This window comes from Streptopelia decaocto (genome assembly GCF_964273445.1).
Source record: "Streptopelia decaocto genome assembly, chromosome: 2".
Classification (NCBI taxonomy): Eukaryota; Metazoa; Chordata; class Aves; order Columbiformes; family Columbidae; genus Streptopelia; species Streptopelia decaocto.
The window spans coordinates 23,028,928-23,051,225 of NC_138655.1; the positions used below are offsets into that span (position 1 = coordinate 23,028,928).

The 22,298-nt window shown below is 38.1% G+C and overlaps 1 protein-coding gene across 10 annotated transcripts in view; it reads right to left on the reverse strand.

The window, feature by feature from the left end:
• VPS13B (vacuolar protein sorting 13 homolog B) overlaps positions 1 to 22,298 on the reverse strand; it is a 455,756-nt gene that overhangs the window by 30,423 nt on the left and 403,035 nt on the right. For all 10 annotated transcript variants that reach the window (XM_082046868.1, XM_082046872.1, XM_082046866.1 and 7 more), the window contains 10 exons: positions 16,792 to 16,953; positions 7,204 to 7,359; positions 5,569 to 5,832; positions 5,337 to 5,420; positions 4,995 to 5,170; positions 4,329 to 4,499; positions 3,463 to 3,664; positions 2,284 to 2,472; positions 1,715 to 1,861; positions 319 to 602 (listed from right to left, as the gene is read on the reverse strand). In XM_082046868.1, the coding sequence (XP_081902994.1) occupies positions 319 to 602; positions 1,715 to 1,861; positions 2,284 to 2,472; positions 3,463 to 3,664; positions 4,329 to 4,499; positions 4,995 to 5,170; positions 5,337 to 5,420; positions 5,569 to 5,832; positions 7,204 to 7,359; positions 16,792 to 16,953 (1,835 nt within the window). The remainder of the gene's footprint in view (positions 1 to 318; positions 603 to 1,714; positions 1,862 to 2,283; positions 2,473 to 3,462; positions 3,665 to 4,328; positions 4,500 to 4,994; positions 5,171 to 5,336; positions 5,421 to 5,568; positions 5,833 to 7,203; positions 7,360 to 16,791; positions 16,954 to 22,298) is intronic.

Genomic DNA, 22,298 nt, shown 5'->3' on the forward strand with positions numbered 1-22,298 from the left:
TGCCCACAAATTAAAAAATACTATAATATCAAATACAAAGTTTTCAATGCTCTTATTTTGTATGCATGTAAAAAAATAGCAGCCCATACATTATAAAAATTGTACAACTTGTACACGGTCATAACATTAAACCATTTATAATAAAAGCATCAAACCCATCAAAAGATAACAATTTTTAAATTAAAGTAAGACTTGCCTTTACATATGGGGGGCATGTGTTACTCTGACTGTTGCATTAATCTCTTTAGGTTTCTTACTAGCCAAAGCTTTATAGCAACAAGTGAAGTTCATTATTCATGACTGTTCATTGCACAGTACCTGGTACAAAATCCACTTTCACTACGAACCCCTGTGGGCACCGCCACGCTCTGTCTCGGGAACTCGGGTTTAATGACAGCTGGGAGGCTCCACAGCTCCCGACTGCCGGCGCAGCCGCCGGGGCTGAAGCTCAGCAGCAGGCGCTTGTCTGTCAGAGGCGTCTCCAAAGTGAGGGGGCTGGTGTCCGACAGCAGGTCCCAGCAGGGAATAGTGCTCAGCGCCTCGCGGGACGGTGTCCCAGCTGGACTGACGCTGAACACTGTACTGGCTGGGGAGTAGAAGTCCTGGAAAGAAAAAAGATGATGCTAGCACAACACGCTGGCTCTTAATGGAAAGTTTATTCATGTTGGTCTTCCATACCAACAGGCTCAAGCAGCTACTGACCACAACTAACTAAAGGTTGCACTAAGTCCATTGCATGAAAAGCTATTTGGCCAAATTCTGTCTCCAGGTATACTTATGCAGTTAACTGAGTGCAGTTATCTACAGTCCACTCTCAGATGCACAAGGTAGCTATACCAAAAGCAACAGTCACATCACTGTAACATAAGTGTGACAAGAAAATAAATTCAGAGAAGGAAACCTAAGAAAGGATTTTAGCCTAAACATTCTTCCAATTCCCCATCTCAAAATAGTTAAAACTGCAACAAAATGCTTATGCACAAATGTAGATATCGATGTGAAGAAAACCAATGCAGAAGGAAAACAATACAGAAATAGGCACCTTTAAAATTAGTTTCTCTGCCAACTCCTCTAGCAAGTTTGACTCTGAGAATTCTTTCCACATATTTTACTATAAATGTAATCTTCAATAAATATGTATAAATAGTTGATTAGAATACATTGACCATGCATACATTTTGGTTCTTTTAAGCTAGTCCTTAAATATATTGTGTGATTATTATAAAACTGATATTAACCATTTGATGCAGTTTGCTGAAATACATAAACTTCAGGCATGTCTCTAGTTCTGCAGCTTTGTTCAGATAACTGGAATCTTCCCAAAATGATAACGAAAAGTTTTAAGCCTGCCAGGCCAATATACCTCTTACACGTGGAGTCAGTAAAAATTCTGAGAAAAATTTCAACAGCTACTATGGATTACGCTGCCTATTGTACAGAAATGGCCGTTAGTGCCCGAACAGATGGAGAACAGGCAGAACTAATTCTGCAATGTGCAAGAATCTCCTGCTTTGCAGATTTCTGATCACAGTTAATTACTGGAGTTGAATGTACTCAGCATTCTGTATTTTAAATTAAAATAATATAAAATACTTTATCCTTATAATGTCTAAAGATTTCTGTTCAAGCTCTGCTATATACAGTTGAGACCATACGAACCTAAACACCCATGTACGGCAGATGACAAATAAAAACAGTATCCGCAGTGCTTTACCTCTTCTCCCGAGCAGGGTTTGGAAATAGAAAGCTGTGGCCTATAATAGATTTGATAAGATGTATCATTTATTATTGTTGTCTTATCTTCTATCTGTAGAATTTGTATTCCTTGTTGAAGCATTGAAGAAATGCAGAATTGACACAACTGTAAGATAATAAAAACAACGAGGTCACACACAAAATCACAAAAGCTATTGAAATACAGTAACAGAATTGCCATTTTCTTTTTAACTGTGGAAATCCTGTCTATATTCATGCACTTCATAACTGTAGCTACATCACGCACCTTTTGAAGTTTCATCTGTCAATATTTTCCCAACAAGACTGAGAATTCATTAATTCTTTCTCCAGGAGATATTGCATTACCTTGATGAACTGGGCAGAATGTTTTTGCCAATCTAATTCTTTAAATTATACTTCATACATTGTTTATACTCTCATTATGTTTTACATAAATTAACAATTGGGGAGGAGCTTTCACACTGCATATATTTGATTGTTTTCATCTGCTATATGACTTTTGTTTTTAAATGATAAAGTTATAGATCATGATAATTTTGTTCCAACCTTTTGATGACCTGGAAAAGCACCGAGTTTTATTTCAGCTTCAACAAAACCTTCTTCGTCCAATGTTACTACTTCCCCATTATCAGCATCCTTCCATTTCGGGGAGGTCACATTATGAACCAGCTTAATTGCCACTGATTTGTGCACAGTATTAGTGTTTGCCCAGTATATTCCAACCTGAAAAGCTTCCTGCAAATGAAAAATAACCGATTATCACTTGCTGAAAATGCTATATGCTTCTACTAGTAAGAAATGTAGTTTCCAGTATGAAGTCAACCTCATTTCTTCCTTTCCTCTCCCTGATTGTTTCTGTGTGGCATAAGGACAGATGAAACCACCATGTGGATACAGGACTGATGCTCATGGGTGGAATCAATACCACAGTCTGCACTGAGACATGTTATTAGGCAGACCTGTTTATTAACAGACATACACTGAGGGGAAAAAAAGATGGCAAAATAAACAGGAAGTATCAGATTGTCCACTTGGGACTGACAAGCTGCTGTGTCAAATGATTTTAATTCTTTCAAAAATTAAGTACATTGGGGTTGTAATGAAAACGCATGTGCATGACCAAGCACGTGTGAGAAGATCCATTACACAAAACTCTGAATTCAGGAAGACAGGTAGCTTAAAGAATCTTGTTTGTAATTTGCCCTCTCTCATTATCAAACCTTTCTTGGCGGCATATGAGCTGTGAAACAATTCGACCTAAAACACTCTCAAACTAAACATTCCTTCCAGGCTGTCGGCTTTGCTACTGTGGTCAACACACTTCCCAAGTGATAGGTCAGCACAGCAGAGGCCAAAGTCTATATTTGGCCCTTATAGCAATTTACTTGGGCTGCTACATCATGCCCATGTTGTGGATTCATTGGCTGAAAACTGGAGGAAGGAGAGAAGTCTGCTGAATTAGAAGGCATGCAGGTCTTCTTCCTACAGTGCCTTACAGGCAATTTGTAACTAAGTCATTTTTCTTCAACCATTGCTATCAAGTATGTTGTGCTTCCAACCCAGTGACTCAGTCAGTGTGGCAAATTTATATTGTTATTTGTACTCCTCATCATATAACTAACAGACATAGTGACTGGAAATAGGGAATCGTCTGGATTAATAACCATTCTTCAGAATCAGGATGTTTAGCAGAAATGCGCCTGTTAACATGAATAGCAAAGTTACCTCGAAGTTGGGGGGTATAATTACTTTCCCAGTAGGTACTTGAAGAACAATCTTCTCTCCTTCAAACAGCCAGAGATCCCACTTGGACTGATTGATAAGTAAAGCCCAGGGCAGGAGTTCTATCAGCAGAGTTTTAACACACGGTTTCCACACTGACAACTTTACCCGCATTGGGCTATCCCATTGGGAGAGCTGTTCATTGCTGTTCAAAAACAAATAAAAAGATAAAGTCAAAGGAATAATGAATTCAAGATAACAAATGATAAACGGTCATTTTCAGAAATTTGCAAGGCTTTTCTGGTTTTGAAATAGATAAACAATCTCCTCTTACTTTACCATTCTGGAACATACTGTGATGCTGCCAGATAGATGTAGGTACACATAGGCTATGAAGACATGTTTTTAACTGCATAAGCTCAACCTAAATTTGGTCAATTAAAAATCCTTTAGCAGAACTACCACTATTCTTCAGAACAAAACTTATGACTTTAATAGTCGTAAAATCACATTTCCTTTTTTTTTTTTTCCGCAACTCCTCCTACAGCAACTCCCTGTTTCTGTACTGAAACAACCAACCACTGAATAAACAACAGCTTCTATAGTTGCAGTAAAGAAGGTTCATTCACAAAAAATAGTTTAATTTTTTTTAATCCTTGATGATGCAATCTTGTCAGTGTAATCGAGGGCAGCCCCTAGGTTGACCTCATTTTTTTCCCACCTGCAACACATTCTGCAACTTACATACAGGGATTGTGTAATTACTGAGAATTACTCAATGCTGACCACATGTAGTCTTCTAAAGCGTGATTTCAATATACGCGAAAAGACAATGCAACAACCATGAAGAAGGTTTAACAAAGAATTACCTGTCTGAATCCTTCCTATTATATGGCCATGCAGGCTGGGGAGGATTAGCAGTGCCATAGAACTCAGACAGTATGTGGTTGACATTGCCGCCTGGATGGGATTTAGTCTCTATCTGTTTAATTAGCGTAGTTGAGATAGGGACCGCGCACTCTGATGGATCATCTTCCTCCCTGTCATTGAAAACAGATTGAGTCGCTTACACAAAAGGCCAAGCATTAGTAGCATTAACATTTTCTTTAACGAAGCTTTCCAAGCATACTCTGCAAAAGGAACAGTCTCAAGCTAATCATGGATGAACCAAGTTACAGTGTTTAACAAGTTCCTGAGCATTACCTGACATACATGAGTTTGTTACGACACTGTAAAGACCTTTGTGTCTGAGACCCTAGAAACTCCTCAGCATTCTGAGAAATCATTTCAAGATCATTTAAGAATTTATTTTTCAAAACACAAAAACGTGGACTTAAGCAAACCAATTTCAATGTGCTTAGGATAGCTGTATCAAATTTAATATTTCCTATAATATAATTTCAGGCTACATATGCTTGTTCTGTTGTATCTCCTCTGTGTATGCCATATTCTTGGAATTAATGCAGCAGACGTTAAAGTGTAAATTATTCCTTTCCACACAAATGAACCGTTTTCATGGAAAGCGCGTATTTTACCTGGCTTGAAATGTCAGGTGGTGCATAAGATCAGGTTCTATATTTTGCAGTGCTTTCTCCTGTCCTTTCCCTGGAATCACTTGAGTTTCATTCAATCCTAGACTTCTTTTCTCTAAATGTATGATAATTGGGTCTGGAAGATGGCTTCTTACAATGAACAGAGGGCTGAAAACAATCTACAAAAAGAAAAGAATACACCAATTTAAGGCTAATTTTATTCCAGTATTACAACTGTTTAAACAAGCTATTAATAAATTGTTAAAGTGGGCCATTTTACCCTAAATTTATTCTATGACATGCAAGGCATAAAATTTACATTTCAGAGTAATGAAATGCACTTACTAATCGTTGCTGCACATGAGAGTTGGGCTCTAAAGTCAAAATTGTGCACCACACGTATGTAATTGAACTCTTTGAAGATGGTACCTGTATGAAGAGAGATCAGCTGCATTACACTAAAATTATTTCAGGATGATAACGTTCAAAACTTCATCATATAAAACAGAAGTCTAAAAGCAAAGTCGCCGGTTCACATTTTTATGCTTTATTCCATATATCTACTTCTAAGTCATACCTGAATGACAGTGCTGTGTTCTGTATGTTTAGAACTTAGACATACATCTCGGGACCAGTCTTCATCTCCTGTGGCTTTCACACTCAGCTCAGTGAGCTCATTGTTTTCTAGGACATAGGAAGGCAACTTCTGCTTGGCTGCAAGGCAGTTGATGTGTTCTTTAACAACAGCCTGTCCATCCTGACTTATGTAATGCTGAACCACTTTCAGTTCAATACTTTCAGAAAGGTAACTACAGACTGTCTGTCTTCCACAGATTAGGATCTAAAACGGACAAAAACATGCAGTTCGTATATAAACAACTGTGAAAAAAGAAAGGTCTAATTTGAATTACAGAGTGAAAACCTGTACAAGAATAATCTCCCTTTTTTAGGTTCTCACAAGCACTGCTGAAGGCAGTGAATGGTAAAACATTATTTTCATTGGCCAAATATCTGTGCCTAGGTATTAAACCTAGGTATTAAAACACTTGAAATATTGCTAATGCAGTGCATGGGCTTGGAAGAAGCATGTAACACACCCACTTTCATTCCCATTGAACTCAGCAGTACTGCCTACGGCTGACATAGCTCTGGTTTGGATTTTAAGAGTACTGTGATAGTCTCTGAATGCTGAGCCCTTTCTGAGCGGACACGGTGATGTACTTCAGAAGAAAGGTTTCTACTGACACCCCATCACAATCCAGTGACCCAGACCTTTCAGTATGTTTGGTACTTTAAAGCTTATAATACCATTAAATGGCTGTAGCATATTTCTGTATTTCAGTGCACGCACTTAGAAAATGACCAAATTAGATTCAGAGATGTTGCTGTCCATCACATATGAATTATTTATTATAGACCATATATTACTATTATTTATTATAGAACATATATCTGACTTTTTCCAAGCCACACCAAGGAACAGCATTCCACATTTACCCTTGCTACAACCATCTTAATTTGCTTTTCATTAATGAGGGTGCACACCGTATCTACAACCTACCAAGCAAAATCTCAGCAGGGCTTTCGGTGACACCAGGCATCGCTCTTGTCTGATCAGCTGTATTTCTGATGTGCAACATGAGGCGCTCTGCCACATCCATGAGCTGAACATGTTATGTCCACCACATGCTCTGGCTTCTGCCAACACAGGCAGAATGACTGCACTGTTATTACAGATCTCTTTACAAAGATAGTATGTGAAAAATTACTGCACAGCAGCCCATTTTCAAATGTTAATTTGGACATTACTTCATTCTCTTTTAACAATACCAAAGCCCGAATTACAACCCCAAATAAGATATGAACAGTTTCTTAAAAATAAAAAAACAACAAAAAATCTGCTTCTCAAGAACTTGAAACATGCAATAGATTGATTAACTTACCATTTTCAGAACTTACAAACTGTGCAAAGGGATGTTTACTGGAACATGCAAAATATGTGATGGTAGTGGAGCTTTTAAATGCTAAGATCTGTACTAAAGTGAAGAAAAGAGTTGTAAAAACTCCCCAAAATGCCTCCACAAGAGTATTATACGCGGGTTTTTTTTGCAGATCCCAGTGAGAGAGAACAAATAATAAGGTGACTAACTTGTGAATTAATAACAGTTTCAATTATTCATGTTATTTTTTCCAAACTGGATCAAATACTCACTTGCTTTTGCACTCCACTGAGCTGCTGAACCTTGATAATAAGTGATGCTGTCCGGCCCTTGTACTGAATGGTGCGAATAAAGGTCCCTGTATTGTCCACACTGAATGGTTCAGACCACCGCCAGTTTCCCCAGCCTTCAATACAGATGTGTAACAGCTGGAAAGAAAGCAATTACTACTTCAATACATAACTGGGAAAAAAAGCGCCTTGCAGTAGGATAGGAATGCCCATGACAGAGAAATATTTTTGGTTTTAAAACTCAGCAATGCTAAGCACACCAGTTCTCCAAATGATCCACTCATTCTGTGATTCTGTGATTTCAGATAAAACCAGAAGTATCAACAATACCCTAAGATGGCTCTGCATCATGCATTTCTATAAATTACCTGATTTAACAGGGTATTTAGGATGGTATAAATCCAGCACATAACTGTTCAGAAAAAAAAAGGGTACATAGACTAGAGAGCATAAAACAGGAAATAAGAGATTTTCTTTACTGCCCTTGAAATTGTTGTAGAAATCCACCCTCATTACCAGCAAGGTGATATGGAACACAGGTCCAGGCCAGATTTTTGGCTTTTAGGATAGGACAGAAAATTACAAATACCCTTCCTTTCAAAATAAAGAAAGATGCAAAGCTGTTTGTATCTATACTTGTATAGTTCACATATACATGTGTTAAATGTAGAACTCAGCATATTGCTGAGAGACGGGAAACATTTCATTTCTTACACAAATGTGGTAGCAAGTTCAAGCTTGACTGCATGAGAAGAAATTTAACTGCATAATTATACTCCCTGTGTGATTTATTCCGGAAAAGGAGTGGCTTTTTTTTCCAGTTTAACTTAAATCACTTCCAGAGCAATATAGTCTTTCATCATTTGAAGTCTTTCATCCATTTACCCACCATACGCACTTACCTCTATCCCATGGAGATTCTTTAAGTCAGAGTAGTGAAAATTGGTACTGTTCCATGTAGGTCAATGAAGTTACACAAATTTACGCCAGCTGAAGATCTGGCAATTTAGCTCTGTATAGATCTTTTGTGGCCATGCAAGCTTAAGAATGTGACTTATATATATGTAAGGGATCAAAGCAATAAGCATTCTGGGTAAAATTTATTCTTTGCAGAGGGCCAGCACAGAGCCTAAGCATCACTTAAGTCCTTTAAAACAGCTATGTAAAGGCCTTATGGGAATTCTCTCTTGAGGGTTGAATTTCACTCTGATTTTGGACATCTGTCATTAATTAATTTAAGTAATGGAGAACAGGATCAGGCCCAAAGTTTGACTATTTACATGAGCAAAAACTGAAACTTTTAAGTATTATGTTCTCCCATGATTTGTTTCCAAAAAGAGAAAGCACTGGCCATAGATCTGGGCAGCTGGACTTAGCGAATGGCTGGATGTTGGTTTTTTTTTTTCATTGTTTTAAGAAACAACCACAGCAACAACTTTCAAAGATATTACAACTCAGTAGCCTGTTTGCAATTTGTGGTATCCTCAGCCCAAGTTACACACAGAACAATAACATCCATTCAGTGGGTGGCTTTTGAATTTGCAAGAGTGATGACTGTTGCATTCAAATTCAAATTAGTTTTAGGTTGGAAGCACAAAGGCTAATATGTGCCAACGTGCACATGGACATGCATCTGGATGTGGACATGCGTGGGCACAGGTTTATATTCAAGAACTGGTTGAAGGAAGCTGTGCACAAAGACACTCAAACTCATAAACAAATACGTTGCTTTGATTCTTAAGTATTAGTTACAGAAAAGGAAAAACAAAACCAAACAAAAAAATCCAACTGCAGTGGCTGGAATCAGTTCAGTTTCTTACAGCGGCAGCTGGGAATAAATCTCATCACATATGAAAACTAAGAGAAACAAGAAAACTGTTTACTTTGGAGAGACTGGTAGCTGGAAATGACAGCCAAATAACGAGAAGAGGTACTAAGTGGTGAGCCTCAGCTCAAAGGCACACTAAATACGGTGTGCTCCAAAGACAGATGTCATATAAATGTCATAATCGATGATTAGTAATTGCGTGTAGCTCCAACATTAGGATGTCTCCCACCCTGTATAAACAGCTTTGCTCACGAGTTAAATGTTCCCAAGGAACACGCAGTCAGCCTGCCCTGAACGGTCATTAGCTCCCAGATGCCGCCTTACTGATTTTCTTTGTAGCACAACAATTAGTCTGCATTTAACTTCACAGTTCAGAAGGAAAAATAAAGAGCAGCTATTATAATACATTGGCAGTTTCTTAGTTTATAAACATACTTTTCATATAAAGTATGAAAATACGCTCCATCTAAAGGCAACGGCCTTTGTAAGTTACTTTAAAGATATCTAATACATTTGCATTCATGACATAACAATATAAGAATTGGGTACTGCGTAAGTTACTTTTGAGCCAAGAAACTGCATTCCATGGAAAAAGCAAAGGTATCTCTGGGTGAGTCAGTTATTTAAATGTGAGATTTCTAGAAAACGTTGCTAGAAGTAATTAGCAAATCATACTAAGTGATGCAGAGAAATAAAAATCGACAAAAAATTTAGTGAAGTAATCGGGTGTTAACATTATTTTAGCAGAAGACATGATAATAGATGGTGTTAGATACTCAACAAGGCAGAGCTCTGATGTTATAAAACTGACTGAATACTACAGATTCACAGTAATTGCCACATAATTCCCTTTCATTTATCATACTTAAAGTAAATTCTAAATATTTATTAGACAGTCTACTTAAAAAAAAATGTTCAACAAATGAAGCTAAGTATGATACATATATTAGGGGAAAAGAGAAGTCATTGCAAGAAGGTACAAAAAAAATTCAATGGACTTCAAAAGCATTCTAACAAATATAATCCAGTGATAAGTGGCCATTTATAGCTTACAGAGAATTTAAAACAGACTATCGGTTGTATTACGTATATGAAGATAGGCATTCATTTGTGTAACCATTTGATTTCTGCATTTTCTGTTAGGGAAACATATCAACAGATAATGCAGAACATTTTGTTTTGACTAGACTTTGCTGTGGTTTAGATTTCTAATTCTGAGCCATTATGGATTTCTGTTTTGAGAGGGAAAGAAATTGCCTTCAGGGAGGCAGACCAAGATGAAGCTGCTCCTAGTGGAGCAAATGGCTAGAAAAGCTGTATTCTTTATCATGTCTCTGCACAGAATGTTTCTATGCACTCCTCAAAATTTACTTAGGTTTTCAGCTAGATGTGTGAGTGAAGGATGTGATCTGAGTAAATAAAGCTAAGTGTCATATGACAAGGCATGAAGACTAAAATGGGGGATTAAAAATGAGACTAAGAATGGAGCCTGTCCAGAAAAGGCAGCATTTTCCAGCTGTATAAGTAATTTAAAGCTTGTGCCCTGAAAATGCTCAGTGCTACAAATTTGATTTCTACTTTGCTTGTAGATCCACCAAAGTTAACTTGGTTTCACTGTAGTTACATTATATTTGTCTTCTAAGTGAAACTAGAAAATGCTTTTTGGGAAGCATAAGGGTTGTTGGTCTCAACTCTGAGAGACTGGGAGGAATCAACTGAGGACCTGGCTAATGGTGTGGAAGCAGTTGGTTATTTTAAAAGATGTGAGATTGTAAAATAATGTGCCAATGCAGCACCATGGAGGAAATGGAGACCTGGAGATGGGAGCTGAATTTTAAGACTTGAAGCTAAAGCAATTTTAAACTGAAAATTAAAGAAGGATGATCAATATTTTTTTGTTGTGTTTTCAGGATATAAGGTGGCCCTCGATCAGGACTAAAATTTACAACAATAAACCCCATATTAAGACTTGAGAAAACAGTGAATGAAATGTTCATTCTGCACGTGGCCAGCTGCAGCAGCCACCAACACAGTTCAAAATTCAGTTTGGCTTCATTTCCTCACAGGACATGGGAGATTTGACCAGTTCTATACCATCATCCCTTGTAAGAGAGGAGGCCAGTACAGAGCACAGGAGAAATCAATTTCCATCACCCCCATGCTGACTAGTAGGAAAAAAGGTCAGACTTGGCAGATAAACTGCCCCAGGGGGCTCTGGGGGGTGTTGTAAGCCTCAACGCAACCTGCAAAGCTGGACTGAACCTCGCGGGCCCAAACTAGCTCAACACACTAGGGAAAAGAGTAGTCTTTTGGTTATGGAACAGTAACCAAATTATGGGGATTCGTGCGATTGATGGATAATATATCAATCCTTATCTGCCCCAGATATTATGTAGAAACTCAATTACATATAATATAACCATTGATTTCAAATGCAGGACCCCAAACAATACATTTCTCACTACTTGAACAGTGTAAAATAACATAAAACTTTTTTTTTTTTTTTCCTCCTGTTGTGGTTCTATAAATGCGCTGGGGAAGATTATGTAAAGTACAAAAGGTTGTGCAGAAAATTTGTAACATCCCTAAACAATGAATCAGGAAAATATCCCAATAATAACTGATAAATAAGTCACAGTTTCTAAGTCTGAACCCACAGAGTACTGTATCTCATCTTACACTTTCTATAACCCAATACCTGAAAGAATGGCAACTTGGAAATAAATAAAAATGAATTACGATCCTGCTAGAGATGCAACAGAAATTAAAATTTGGCTTAGGTCTTTTTTTTTTTGGTAGTAGAACGAGGAGGAGGTTCTTAAAGCTATTTCCAAATCTACAACTGCCTTTAAAAACTATGTTTATAGAATTCTAGCAAATACACTGGCCACTACTAATATGTATTCAAGAATTTACAATGTATGGCCAGAAGAACAGAAAAGCAAATTATAGAGAGATTTTCCCTCAAATTCTACATAAGTAGCAGTAGTGGCACATAGTTCTTTCAGGCATATTTACCTTCTTTGATAAGAAATAAATCGATTTTGTTTATAACCAGTAACTTGGCCACATTCTCACTGAAGTCCATGCCCAAATCAACACTGGAATAGATTTTCACCTACGACACCTGCTGCTTCGAGTTAAGGACAGTGACAAGTGAAAAAGGGCTGTTATTATAACCCTGCTAGAAAACTCTGGAGAAAGTTTTGGGAGCTGCTACTTTAAATGCAGACTTTACCTATGCAACATTATGTTTTGCACAGAAAAAAAAATTATTGAGATCCATTACTCTTTGCTTCTTCAGAGGACTCTGCTGAAGTTTAAGTGTGGGGAAAATAACTAGAAATCACTAGCATGTTATAGATGACTTTTGCTGTTTATGCGCAAGCAAACAATCCCTGCAGAATACATTCAGGGGACTCTCACACGAATAGCTGGTTTTCACATTTGCTGCGATCCCTCGTGGGACCCTCCAACTACCTACTGTCTTGCGAGACAGAATTCCTTAACCCTGAGTAAATTGCTAGGAAGATCTGATATTTTCTAACTTCAGAGTTTCACCCCATGTATCATATGCTCCAGTTCTTCTCCTAAAAACCACAGCTGTCTTGGACACAAACATGACTTTTGACATAACTGGGGCCCATCCCACAAAGCAACTTGAAGATCAAGATAAGGAGCGCAGACTGGATCCAATAATAACGTAGAAGCCAGTGCTGTTTGTAGAGCACGGGAGTGATGTAGCTTCTCTTCCCTTTCAATGATATCTAACAGACCTCTAACTTTCATTAAAATCTGCAAAAGAAACTCACGAGGTCTGGCAACTTTTGCTAGAATTGCTTAAAGCCTCAAATATCATCAGTTTTGGACTTAGCCCAACTCTGAATGGGACTATATAGTTGGGGGTGTCTTATCCCTAAGGAAGGTCAAAACCTCATGAAATCTGATGAAAACATGGGGGATGGAGCAGAGTAGAAGAGTGAACATCGGACCTCAGACTCATTACTGAAATATTAGCCAAACTAGCAAGACTTGCAGGAATCAGAGGGAAAGTTAAAAGGGGAAGGTTAGGTTCCCTGAAATGTAGAAGATCAGGAATGGGAAAAAAAACGAAGGAAGGAAAGAGCTTTAAATTAAGCTGAACAGTTGGAAAGTACCCATCAATAGCTGAGAAATCCAAATACTTGGTGTGTTATAGCTGTTTTCGTAACATGAAAAAGTTGAATAATTTTTAATTATAGCCTACAGTAAATTCATTAATATTAAAATTAATTGTAAATGCAAATAAGGAATTATATAACTGCCTGCTACTACAAAAATAACTTATTTTAGGTATATATATTTAAGTGTGCCAAATAATTAAAAAGGGCAATTACTGCATCTCTCACTATGCTTAATTAGCAAAAGAAAAATGGAGAATTTTATTGATGTGAATGTCAAAGAAATACAATCCTTTTAAAACTATTTATTTTCATTTAACTGAACTGCCTTGCCATACTAAAAAAACATTTTGCAGAGGTTAAATAAAGTATTTCATGGCAACCGCTGCTTCTTAGTGCCTGTGTAACAAGAAACATGAGCCAGCCAAAGTTGTGCAAGTTGGTTTTCTTTCCCAGTAAGAGAATGTGGTATCTAAGACCTTGTCCTAACTCATTTTATCCCCAAGAGTAAGTCAAGCAAGTCAAGTATGAACTAATGCCTGGAGGGAAGTCCCTGACTCCAGAAGTATGGATTATTTCACATTTATCTTACAATCTGCTCTCAGAGTTCTTAAAATTCACTAACTTGGCAAGTTGGGAATTATCATGAGAAATGAAATAATTTCATAACTATGAAGTCATCTAGCATTCCATGAATATGACACTTGGAGGGTTTGTCCATGCTCGGGCACTATTCTGACCTTTGGATAATAAGCTGTTAGATAGTTTTGCATGGAAACAATTAGAAAAGTGCCATAGCATAAGGGACCACCTGATGTCTTAATTGAGTCGTTGCTTTCATTTCAAGGGTTTGTATTAGTCACTATAAAATTTTACATGACAACATTTGTAATAATATTGAAACAAACTTACTTTGTATGATCTAAAATGCAAAGGATCGTGCTGTTTAGCTGCCTTTTTGAAGCATGCTAAACTTACAGGGATTTGTACTTAACATTAGCCAAATGAACAAGGCTTATAGATCGATGCCAAAATTCTCCAGTCCTTGTAAAGAAAATTTGCTTCTATCTCAACAGTGTGTGGAAAGCCTGTGCTTCCATATATTTTCAGCGAAATTACCTCAGTGCTATTTTTCAGTCTCTAAATTTCCCAGCAAGAGATGGCTGTTGAAAAAACATTAAAGGAGCAGAAATGTTCTTGAAGCTATTCCAAGGGCTGGGACAAGGGAGGTACAGCCCCCCTGCTAGAAGAGCCTGCTGGCCAGCAATGTAGTTGAGTCGGGAGGAGTGAACTGTTAGCTTTGCCATCTCCTGGGACATGGGAATCCAAAATGACACTCCTGACTGTTTATCATCCCAGTTTTTCAGTGAATCTGAATTTAATCAGAGCAAAACAGAATGGGGAAACCCTTTGACATCAACTTGCAGCTGAAGAATGACTATCTGAAAAATGAATCTGAAGTTCCTACTGTCACCTCACCCACTCCCTAATGTATGATTTGGTTTTCTGCTGGAGTTTTCCACCTTTCATCCTTTTACTTTTCATACAGAACGTTTTGTATTGCTCAAGTCTGTGACAGAAAGGACAAGCTGAAGACCAATATTTTAATATTTAAGTTCTCCAGGTATTGCAGGCTTAATGCCATACGTTGTGCTGGATCTCTTTCGCAGTTCGGCTGTGACTGACAGAAAATATTGGGAACAGGCTGCAATTTTAACTCTTCTGTTTTTCACTTTGCTTCCAATAATCCTTGTTTTCAAGACCCTTTCCAGTCTGCACCATTACTGGAAGCATACCATTATTAGAAATAAATCATAATCAAAACTACATCATTAGCAGAACTACCTAGAATGATGGTCAAAAAGAGGATTTTCCCAATGGAATAATTTCATGTAAGTAACCAGAATAGGGATTAAAAAAAATTGTTAGGAGGAAGGCCTTACTTAGTTACGGTTTTATTTATAATTCCTTTGAACATTTCCTTTTCTCCCCTATGTGTTTATGAAAAGGTTTAAATGGTTTCTGGGTGCTTGCTACAAAAACAAGTGACAATTGGTTATGAAATACAGATCACATTTAGCTAGATGTCTGCAAAAGTTGTTCTTTCTACAAAGGTTGTTCTTTCTCCCTCGCACAACCAGAGGGTTACATCAATCATAACCTAAGTGTGCCTACTGTCACCTGATGAGTGGAGATCCTGTCTCACAATCTGACACTTGCCCACTTGCACAGAACAGTCACCCATTTGGGTTGCTCGCTTGTTGGCTGGGGCATCACAGACATTTTGCTTGTATGTGAAAACGTATGTCCTTTCTGAAAATGTGACAAGGGACGTACAGTATTTCAGTGTTTTTAAGTGTCCAAAGATCCCCTTCTGTGCACACCATTTATAATGACTCCTCTGTTTGCTGGGGTGAGACAGCCCTTTATTGGCCTTCCTTCCTCCTACCTTACATCTTGACTTCGGTGTCAACTGCAACTGTTTACTCTGGCTGAATTTGCTCTGCACAGATTACTGCATTTATGTAAAATTCAGTAGTTTTGCATATCCACCAACTGACATATGAATGAAAAACAGTAAATTTGCCATCTCTGCTTCCTAGTGAAATTTGAAACTTGTCAAGGGTGAAAGTGGGCACAGTTCCTGTTTAGAATTACCATCCAAATGTCACCTGCTTTCTCACATGCTAAGGCTGGTATTTTCCAGAGCCCTAGAGGAGTTAGGAAACCCTCCATCCACTACACTTCTCCCGGGGTCTATAAAAATTTTAGTAATGCTTCAGCAGAGGGCTGCTGGTCAGCAAGTCGGGTAGCACAGGTTTCTAGTCTCTCACTCAGCAGGAGTTGGGAATATACTGAAAAGAGAGAAGAAAGGGCTTTGCTTTCTCATAAACACTTTTTTTAGATTTAAATTCTTGCCCTGTCTTGAATCAAGATGAAAAGTCCATTTTTCACCACCACTCAAGAAAACCAACAACATGGTTTCATTGAAATATTTCCTGTTGATAATTTTAAATTATTTTATTTCAGTGTTTATCCTTAAAAAAACACCCAAGAAACAGAAACTGCATTATTTAAACTATATAAGTGGGGTGTTTCTGACAATTTCAAATCTTTTCTAATGCAAGCATATGCCGAGTTGAGAGATTTGTCCAGTTTGACCCTGTTCTGCAAACAATTTCAGTGAACAGATGCTTCTGGTAAAAACAATTCATTAAAAAAATTCCCCAAACCTCTAATGTACATCACAGAAAACAGACACTGATCACTTTGTTATAAAAACCTGGCAAGCGATTTTCTTTTGCTTTTTTTCAGAAGCTTCGTTTTCCACAACTGCTCAGTTTTACAGAAAACGGTCATGCACATTCAGTTCTACTCTTGAGTAACTTCTAAACACTTCTGGCTTTCCTCAGTCTTTGTTTACCTCTGATGTTACCCTCTGATGCAGGCCCAGTGTGTGGCTCCAGAAAGAACTGGAGCATTACAGAGAGTTGAGACCATAGAGAAAATGGAATAATCACTGCATAAAGCCACCACTCAGCTTTTGCAACTGCTCCATTCGAAGAGCTGTTTCTGACATACCTGTGGGGACTTGTGAGAGCGCCAGCTGTACTGGTGACTGTGGAGACTAGCCAACAAAATATTTTCATCAGTATCCACCTGGCCAAACCGCAGCGTCTCCTGTGTGTCATTACAGATCACAAAATGGCTGAAGACCAACTCCTCTGCCTCAGGGCATTGGTTCTGAAAGGAAAGGGATATGAAAGCCAGTAAGCATCAGATTAATTGCAAGACACTTGGCAGCTGTCTGCCCAGTGGCGACTGCTACAATACAGAAATGCTTCAAGATCTCTTGCCATTAGTTTTGCTCTCACAGTACTCTACTCTCTGCAAAAAACACTGTTTGCATTGACAAAATATTTCCTAGGACTTAAAATAGTTTACTTTATGTTTCTGCAATGCAAATCTTAAAGATTTAGAACTACAATAAAAACTAGATTTCCTAACTTACGCAAAAGACTCCAATGAAATTAAATTCAGTTGGAAATGACACGTCACATGGGGCAGGTGGGGCAGCAAGGGCTAAGCAGAGGCATGAAGAGGTTTCTCCATGCCTGACAACTGATCCCTCAGGCCAACAGGCTGCACCTCCTCTTGCCCAGCTGCTGCTTCTACTTGGAAATGTTGCTGTGGGTCAGCAGCAGAAGACTCTCTCCTGATACCGCAATACTTAAAATAACGACTAACGAAAAAACAGGAGACACGGGGAGCGAGTATTCTCACAGCTCCATGTGGCTTGTTTGAAAAAGGAATCTTGCAATTTGACAGTCTAATAGGAAAAAATCCAAAACTATAATGTTTTTTAAAAGTATTTTAGACTTTACAGTACTTTTTCTTCTGCCTGCAGCATTCTTCCATCCCTCTCTTTCTGCTTTTAATCTGGCTGCTTGTCACTCTGTTGACGCAATGAGACTATATGATAGTCATAAAAATTACCAGAGCTACAGGTCTTCCGCCCCTGAAGGCACAAACTATAATCCCCTATATGGGAGAGGTCAAAGTGTGACTGACAATTTGATTTGGAGATCATCTCTCATATATTTCTGTCCTAGCCACTACTGGGCTGGCACCTTCCATTTACAAGGAACTATCTAGTAACCATAACAATTACTCCAAGAAAGCAACATTTGGACATCCTTCATGCAATTTAATGGGTATAACACAGAGAATTCATCTTGAGCTTTTCGTTAGCTCTTTTTGACCCATCTTTCCTAGCACACACTTTGACAATGCTTTATTGTTGGTTGGTTCCCTTCTCTCCACAATATAGCCCAGCTGCTCTTCCCTCGTCCTTTCTTCCCATGACATTTTCACTAACTTACGGGACCTCCATGGTCTTTAAGAGCTGATTCTGTTTCCCCTCCTTGCTCTCTCAGTGGACCTTATAAACAGACATAATGAAGCTAGCACCTCCTCTGCCTCTGATCATATGGGTTTCCCGTGCTTTGATAACAATGTGCCTGGAAGCCTGCAGAAATTCAGAGATCAGACAAGACAGAGAAAAAAATTTCCTCACAGATCCCTGTGGATCTTTAGTTATCCATGAAAAACAGTTTGGTACATTGCTTGTAGCACTTGCTGGGTGACACACATGGAATAGATTTTCTGAAAAGTGAAGTGTACAAGGTATGTCCAGCTTAGCATCCTTCGATGCATGTTCATGATTGTTATTACCTTCAGAAGAACCCAAGGCACAGGTTGCAGTTCCTTTTGTGACTGAATGCCAGAATGGTTGGATGGGAGTGTTTATGCAAAAAATTATTCACCCTAGGAGTATTTAAGCATGAGAATATTTAGATTAACACTTCTCTCCAAATCTCATTAATTGTTCTGCTTAACGTCAGGTACCTTCTGTGAAACAGAACTCAGGTGAGCATAACCAAAATCTCACTTTTTCAAAGCAGTATAACTAATTACAGAGGAATATGTCTGTATTGCATTCAGTAGCCGATCTGGGTATGCTAAAGGCTGACATTTACAGTGCCACTTTAGAATGCAGAGTTTATTTTGGCATTTTCTAGTGGTGGATCTATAACTTTTTACTGTCAGGCTGCCATATCCACATACCCATAAGTCTACCACAAATACATATATTTTCTTGTCACAGCTTTGCAAAATGTCCTTTTTAAAAGGAAGGATTTGCTATCCACAGAGTTCAGCATGTTGTTACAGTCCAACCTAGATATAACCCTAGGGGAATTTAAGACTTTTTTTTTTTTTTCTTTTCTCCAATACATTTTCTGGCTGAATATGCACAGACTGGAAGAACAACACTAGAAGATTATGAACTTCCTTCTTTTTATCAAACTGACTAACTAAGTTTCAACTCAGTTAATACAAACCGTAGGTTCTTGCATTTTCTGGAGGGAAAAGAGAATCTAGCAAGATTTTGGCATGCACAGAACTAACTTGTACTGGAGGAATGTTATCCCATCAGGGATTATTAATAGACTTGCACACATTTCGGTGCTGATGAATGACTGCCATAAATAATCAGTCCTAACTGCAAGATTTGCTAGTAGAATCTACTGCTTTTAACAGCAGTGCATGTCAAAGTTCAGCAAAAGAGGTATTTTAAGCTCAATTTTATAAGAGTTCCAAAGTTTTAAGCAAGGAAACACCAAGATTTGTATAAGGCGGCATTGCTCCATGCTGCCAGGCTTAAGAGAGAGCTACTGATGCCTCAGGTCTTGATAATAACAGCTAAGGGATCATCAAGGAAACCTGGGGATGCTTTAGCTCAGTATGGCAAGTACCCACTGTACAGACAGGCTTCCAGGCAACTCTTATTCTCCTTGCAGTAAATGCAGGAGATTTTCCCCAGACAATTGCTCATGCTTCTCAGTCCCTGAGGAGCTGCAGCAGCTCCCTGCACCCAACATAGGGAACCGGATCCCACTTTTGCTGCTGAAGTCTGACAGTAGAAGTTTCTAGGGTAAGCACAAAGGGACCAAAAAAAACCATCAGCAAGAGGATGGAGTGAGGAAATCTTGACTGATAAAAGAGATTGTAGAGAAACTAGACATAATAAAAACAAATAGAACTGGGCCATTTGTGTGGCAATGATGCTGAAGGGCTGAATGATGACTGCAGGAGCCGAAAACAACTAAGTGTGGATTACAAAAAAAAATTCCCCCTCTGAATTAAAACAGCAAATCAAAAGAATCAGCAAAAGATCAACAACCTGAATCAGACACAGATTAGGGTCAGTTCCTGGGGGACAATTTCCTGCCCCTCTTTAGATCATTTTTCAGCTGTTCCTTTCTCTCAGAGAGGCCTGGAAAGTGTCTCTCCTTTATTGGGCTTTCAAATATTTTGTGAATTCTATTCAGAGAGAAGGAACATCCCACATAATACTAGTCACCAGCCTTTCCCTGTCTCAGGACTTTCTGCTCACATCTCAGCTCACAGCTATTTCAAAGCATGTCTGGATCTGGTAAAAAACACCATAAAAGCCTAGGCCTCTTTATACGTACAAAGTTATTTTCTGTGTGCTTCACAAGCTACCGAAGACCTGTGCAAGCCTTCTCACACACACACGTACAGACTCTCTCTATAGTACCTAGTAATGTTTTGGGTGTTTGTTTGCTTTTGTTTCTGAGAGGAAGTCTTTAGCTTTTTCTTATCTCCCTTTCCTTCTGACTGTTTAAACTTCGTTCTCATGGCAGTATCCTGACATTATCAGCTAGAAAGCTAAACTGAAGCTACATGCAAGTTTTCTGTAACCTTTTCCTTTGTTCTTTGTGCTTATGGTAGAAAGATGAGGAAACTACTGTGATCACAGATGTCATTCTGACTGATCCAGGCTCATTAAGAAAACTTATGCAACTGCAACAGAAAGGTTAAGCACCATGCGGACCTTGAGGAAAACAACTTCTAATGGCTTAAAACAGGTTTAAAACAGGAGCTTTTATAACTTCTGAGGGGTTTAGGAAAACATTTGCAGTGTGAGACCACAAAGGAATATTTTTTTTTTCCCAGGAATACTTTACCATATCTGGGGAGCTGTTTTCTCAACTGACCCTGTGTCTCTAGATATCAGAAAGCCCTAATGCTATGAAACAGTTTGTTAAGGCTTAAACACCCAAATAAAGGGGAAAAAACCAATACCCCCATGTATATTCACAGGAAACACACATCTTTTATCTCACTTGATAGTCTGTATGCTATTACTAAATAATAAAACTAAATTAATAATAATCTTGAAGTTCCCTGCCCAGTTATTTGTTTATTAAAACCATTATTTTAGCTTTGCATTTAAATGGGCATTAGCCTGTTACTGTTTGTATTTAAACAGGGATTACAGATTAGACAGTGAAATATGTCAAAAGGGGAAACTGATTTTAAAAAGTCCTAATCCTCTCTGATTTTCAGCATGTGACTTACAAGTATGAAGCAAGTTGTGTGTCTTGTGTTTTTTAGGCTTAATCTACTTTCAAAATGTCCATCATTACTTAAACAAAAAACCATATCAGTCCGTATCTAGGACATGAAGACACTGACAGAGGCTTCTGTTAATCCTGAACTCTTGACCTAAAGGTGCAGGGCCAAATCGTTTCATGCTTCATCTGTCTGTCCACTGACTACAACATCACTTGTTTCAGATATTAATCCAGTAAAAAATAGTCAGAATTCACATAACCTTTCCTGCTTATTAAATTCACGCTTCTAGTTGGCAACATTTATATTGTATTTTGTGTGAAGAGCAAGCATCAAACAATGCTTATAATTGGGAAATTCATTCCCTCCCTGTGCAGTGCATGCCACCCCCTCAATCTGGAGGTAAAGCCACATACAAAACATCTTGGTAACAATTAATTTCATAAGTCGTTTTGAACCCACTACTGTGTTACCTCTTTCCTAATTTCAAAGTGGTGCAAGTTTTTAATCTTGAATACTTAGGGCTAGATACCCACATCAGAACATGGTGGCAAGTACCCTTGACATGAGAGGAAACGAGAAAATTACAGCAACAATTACAGAACTATATCCTCCTGTGGCTCATGTTAACATTGCCAAATCCATGTATAAATCAGTACCAACTATTCATAGAATGTACCTGTCAGCAATATACCATGCGACATATGGCTCTACTTAATCAAATATACAATTCCATTTTTTCAACTCAGAATATTCCTTCAAGGCACAGAGTAGTCAGTCAGTCACTCACACTGTGATGTGGTTTAAAACATTTAAATATTTATGCACCATATTTTATTTATATGTATAGCTATGTCTGAGAGATCTTTCTTTTTTTCCCATCCTAAAAGGAAACTGACCTTTCTGAAGGCCATTTTGCAGTAGTTGCCACACATGTCTTAGATGAGGGACTAGTACTAAGTCAGAAATATTTTGGGTTTAAACAGCCTACCAAGGACTCTCTTATACTTTTTATGTTTGTTTTTTATTAAAAGCATTGTTCAAAATATGACAAAAAACAGAAATTGGAGCTACAAAGATTTTTGTTCACATTGATATTTGAGCCAGCTGTAAAGATTTAAATCACACTAGATCTTGTTTTATGAATG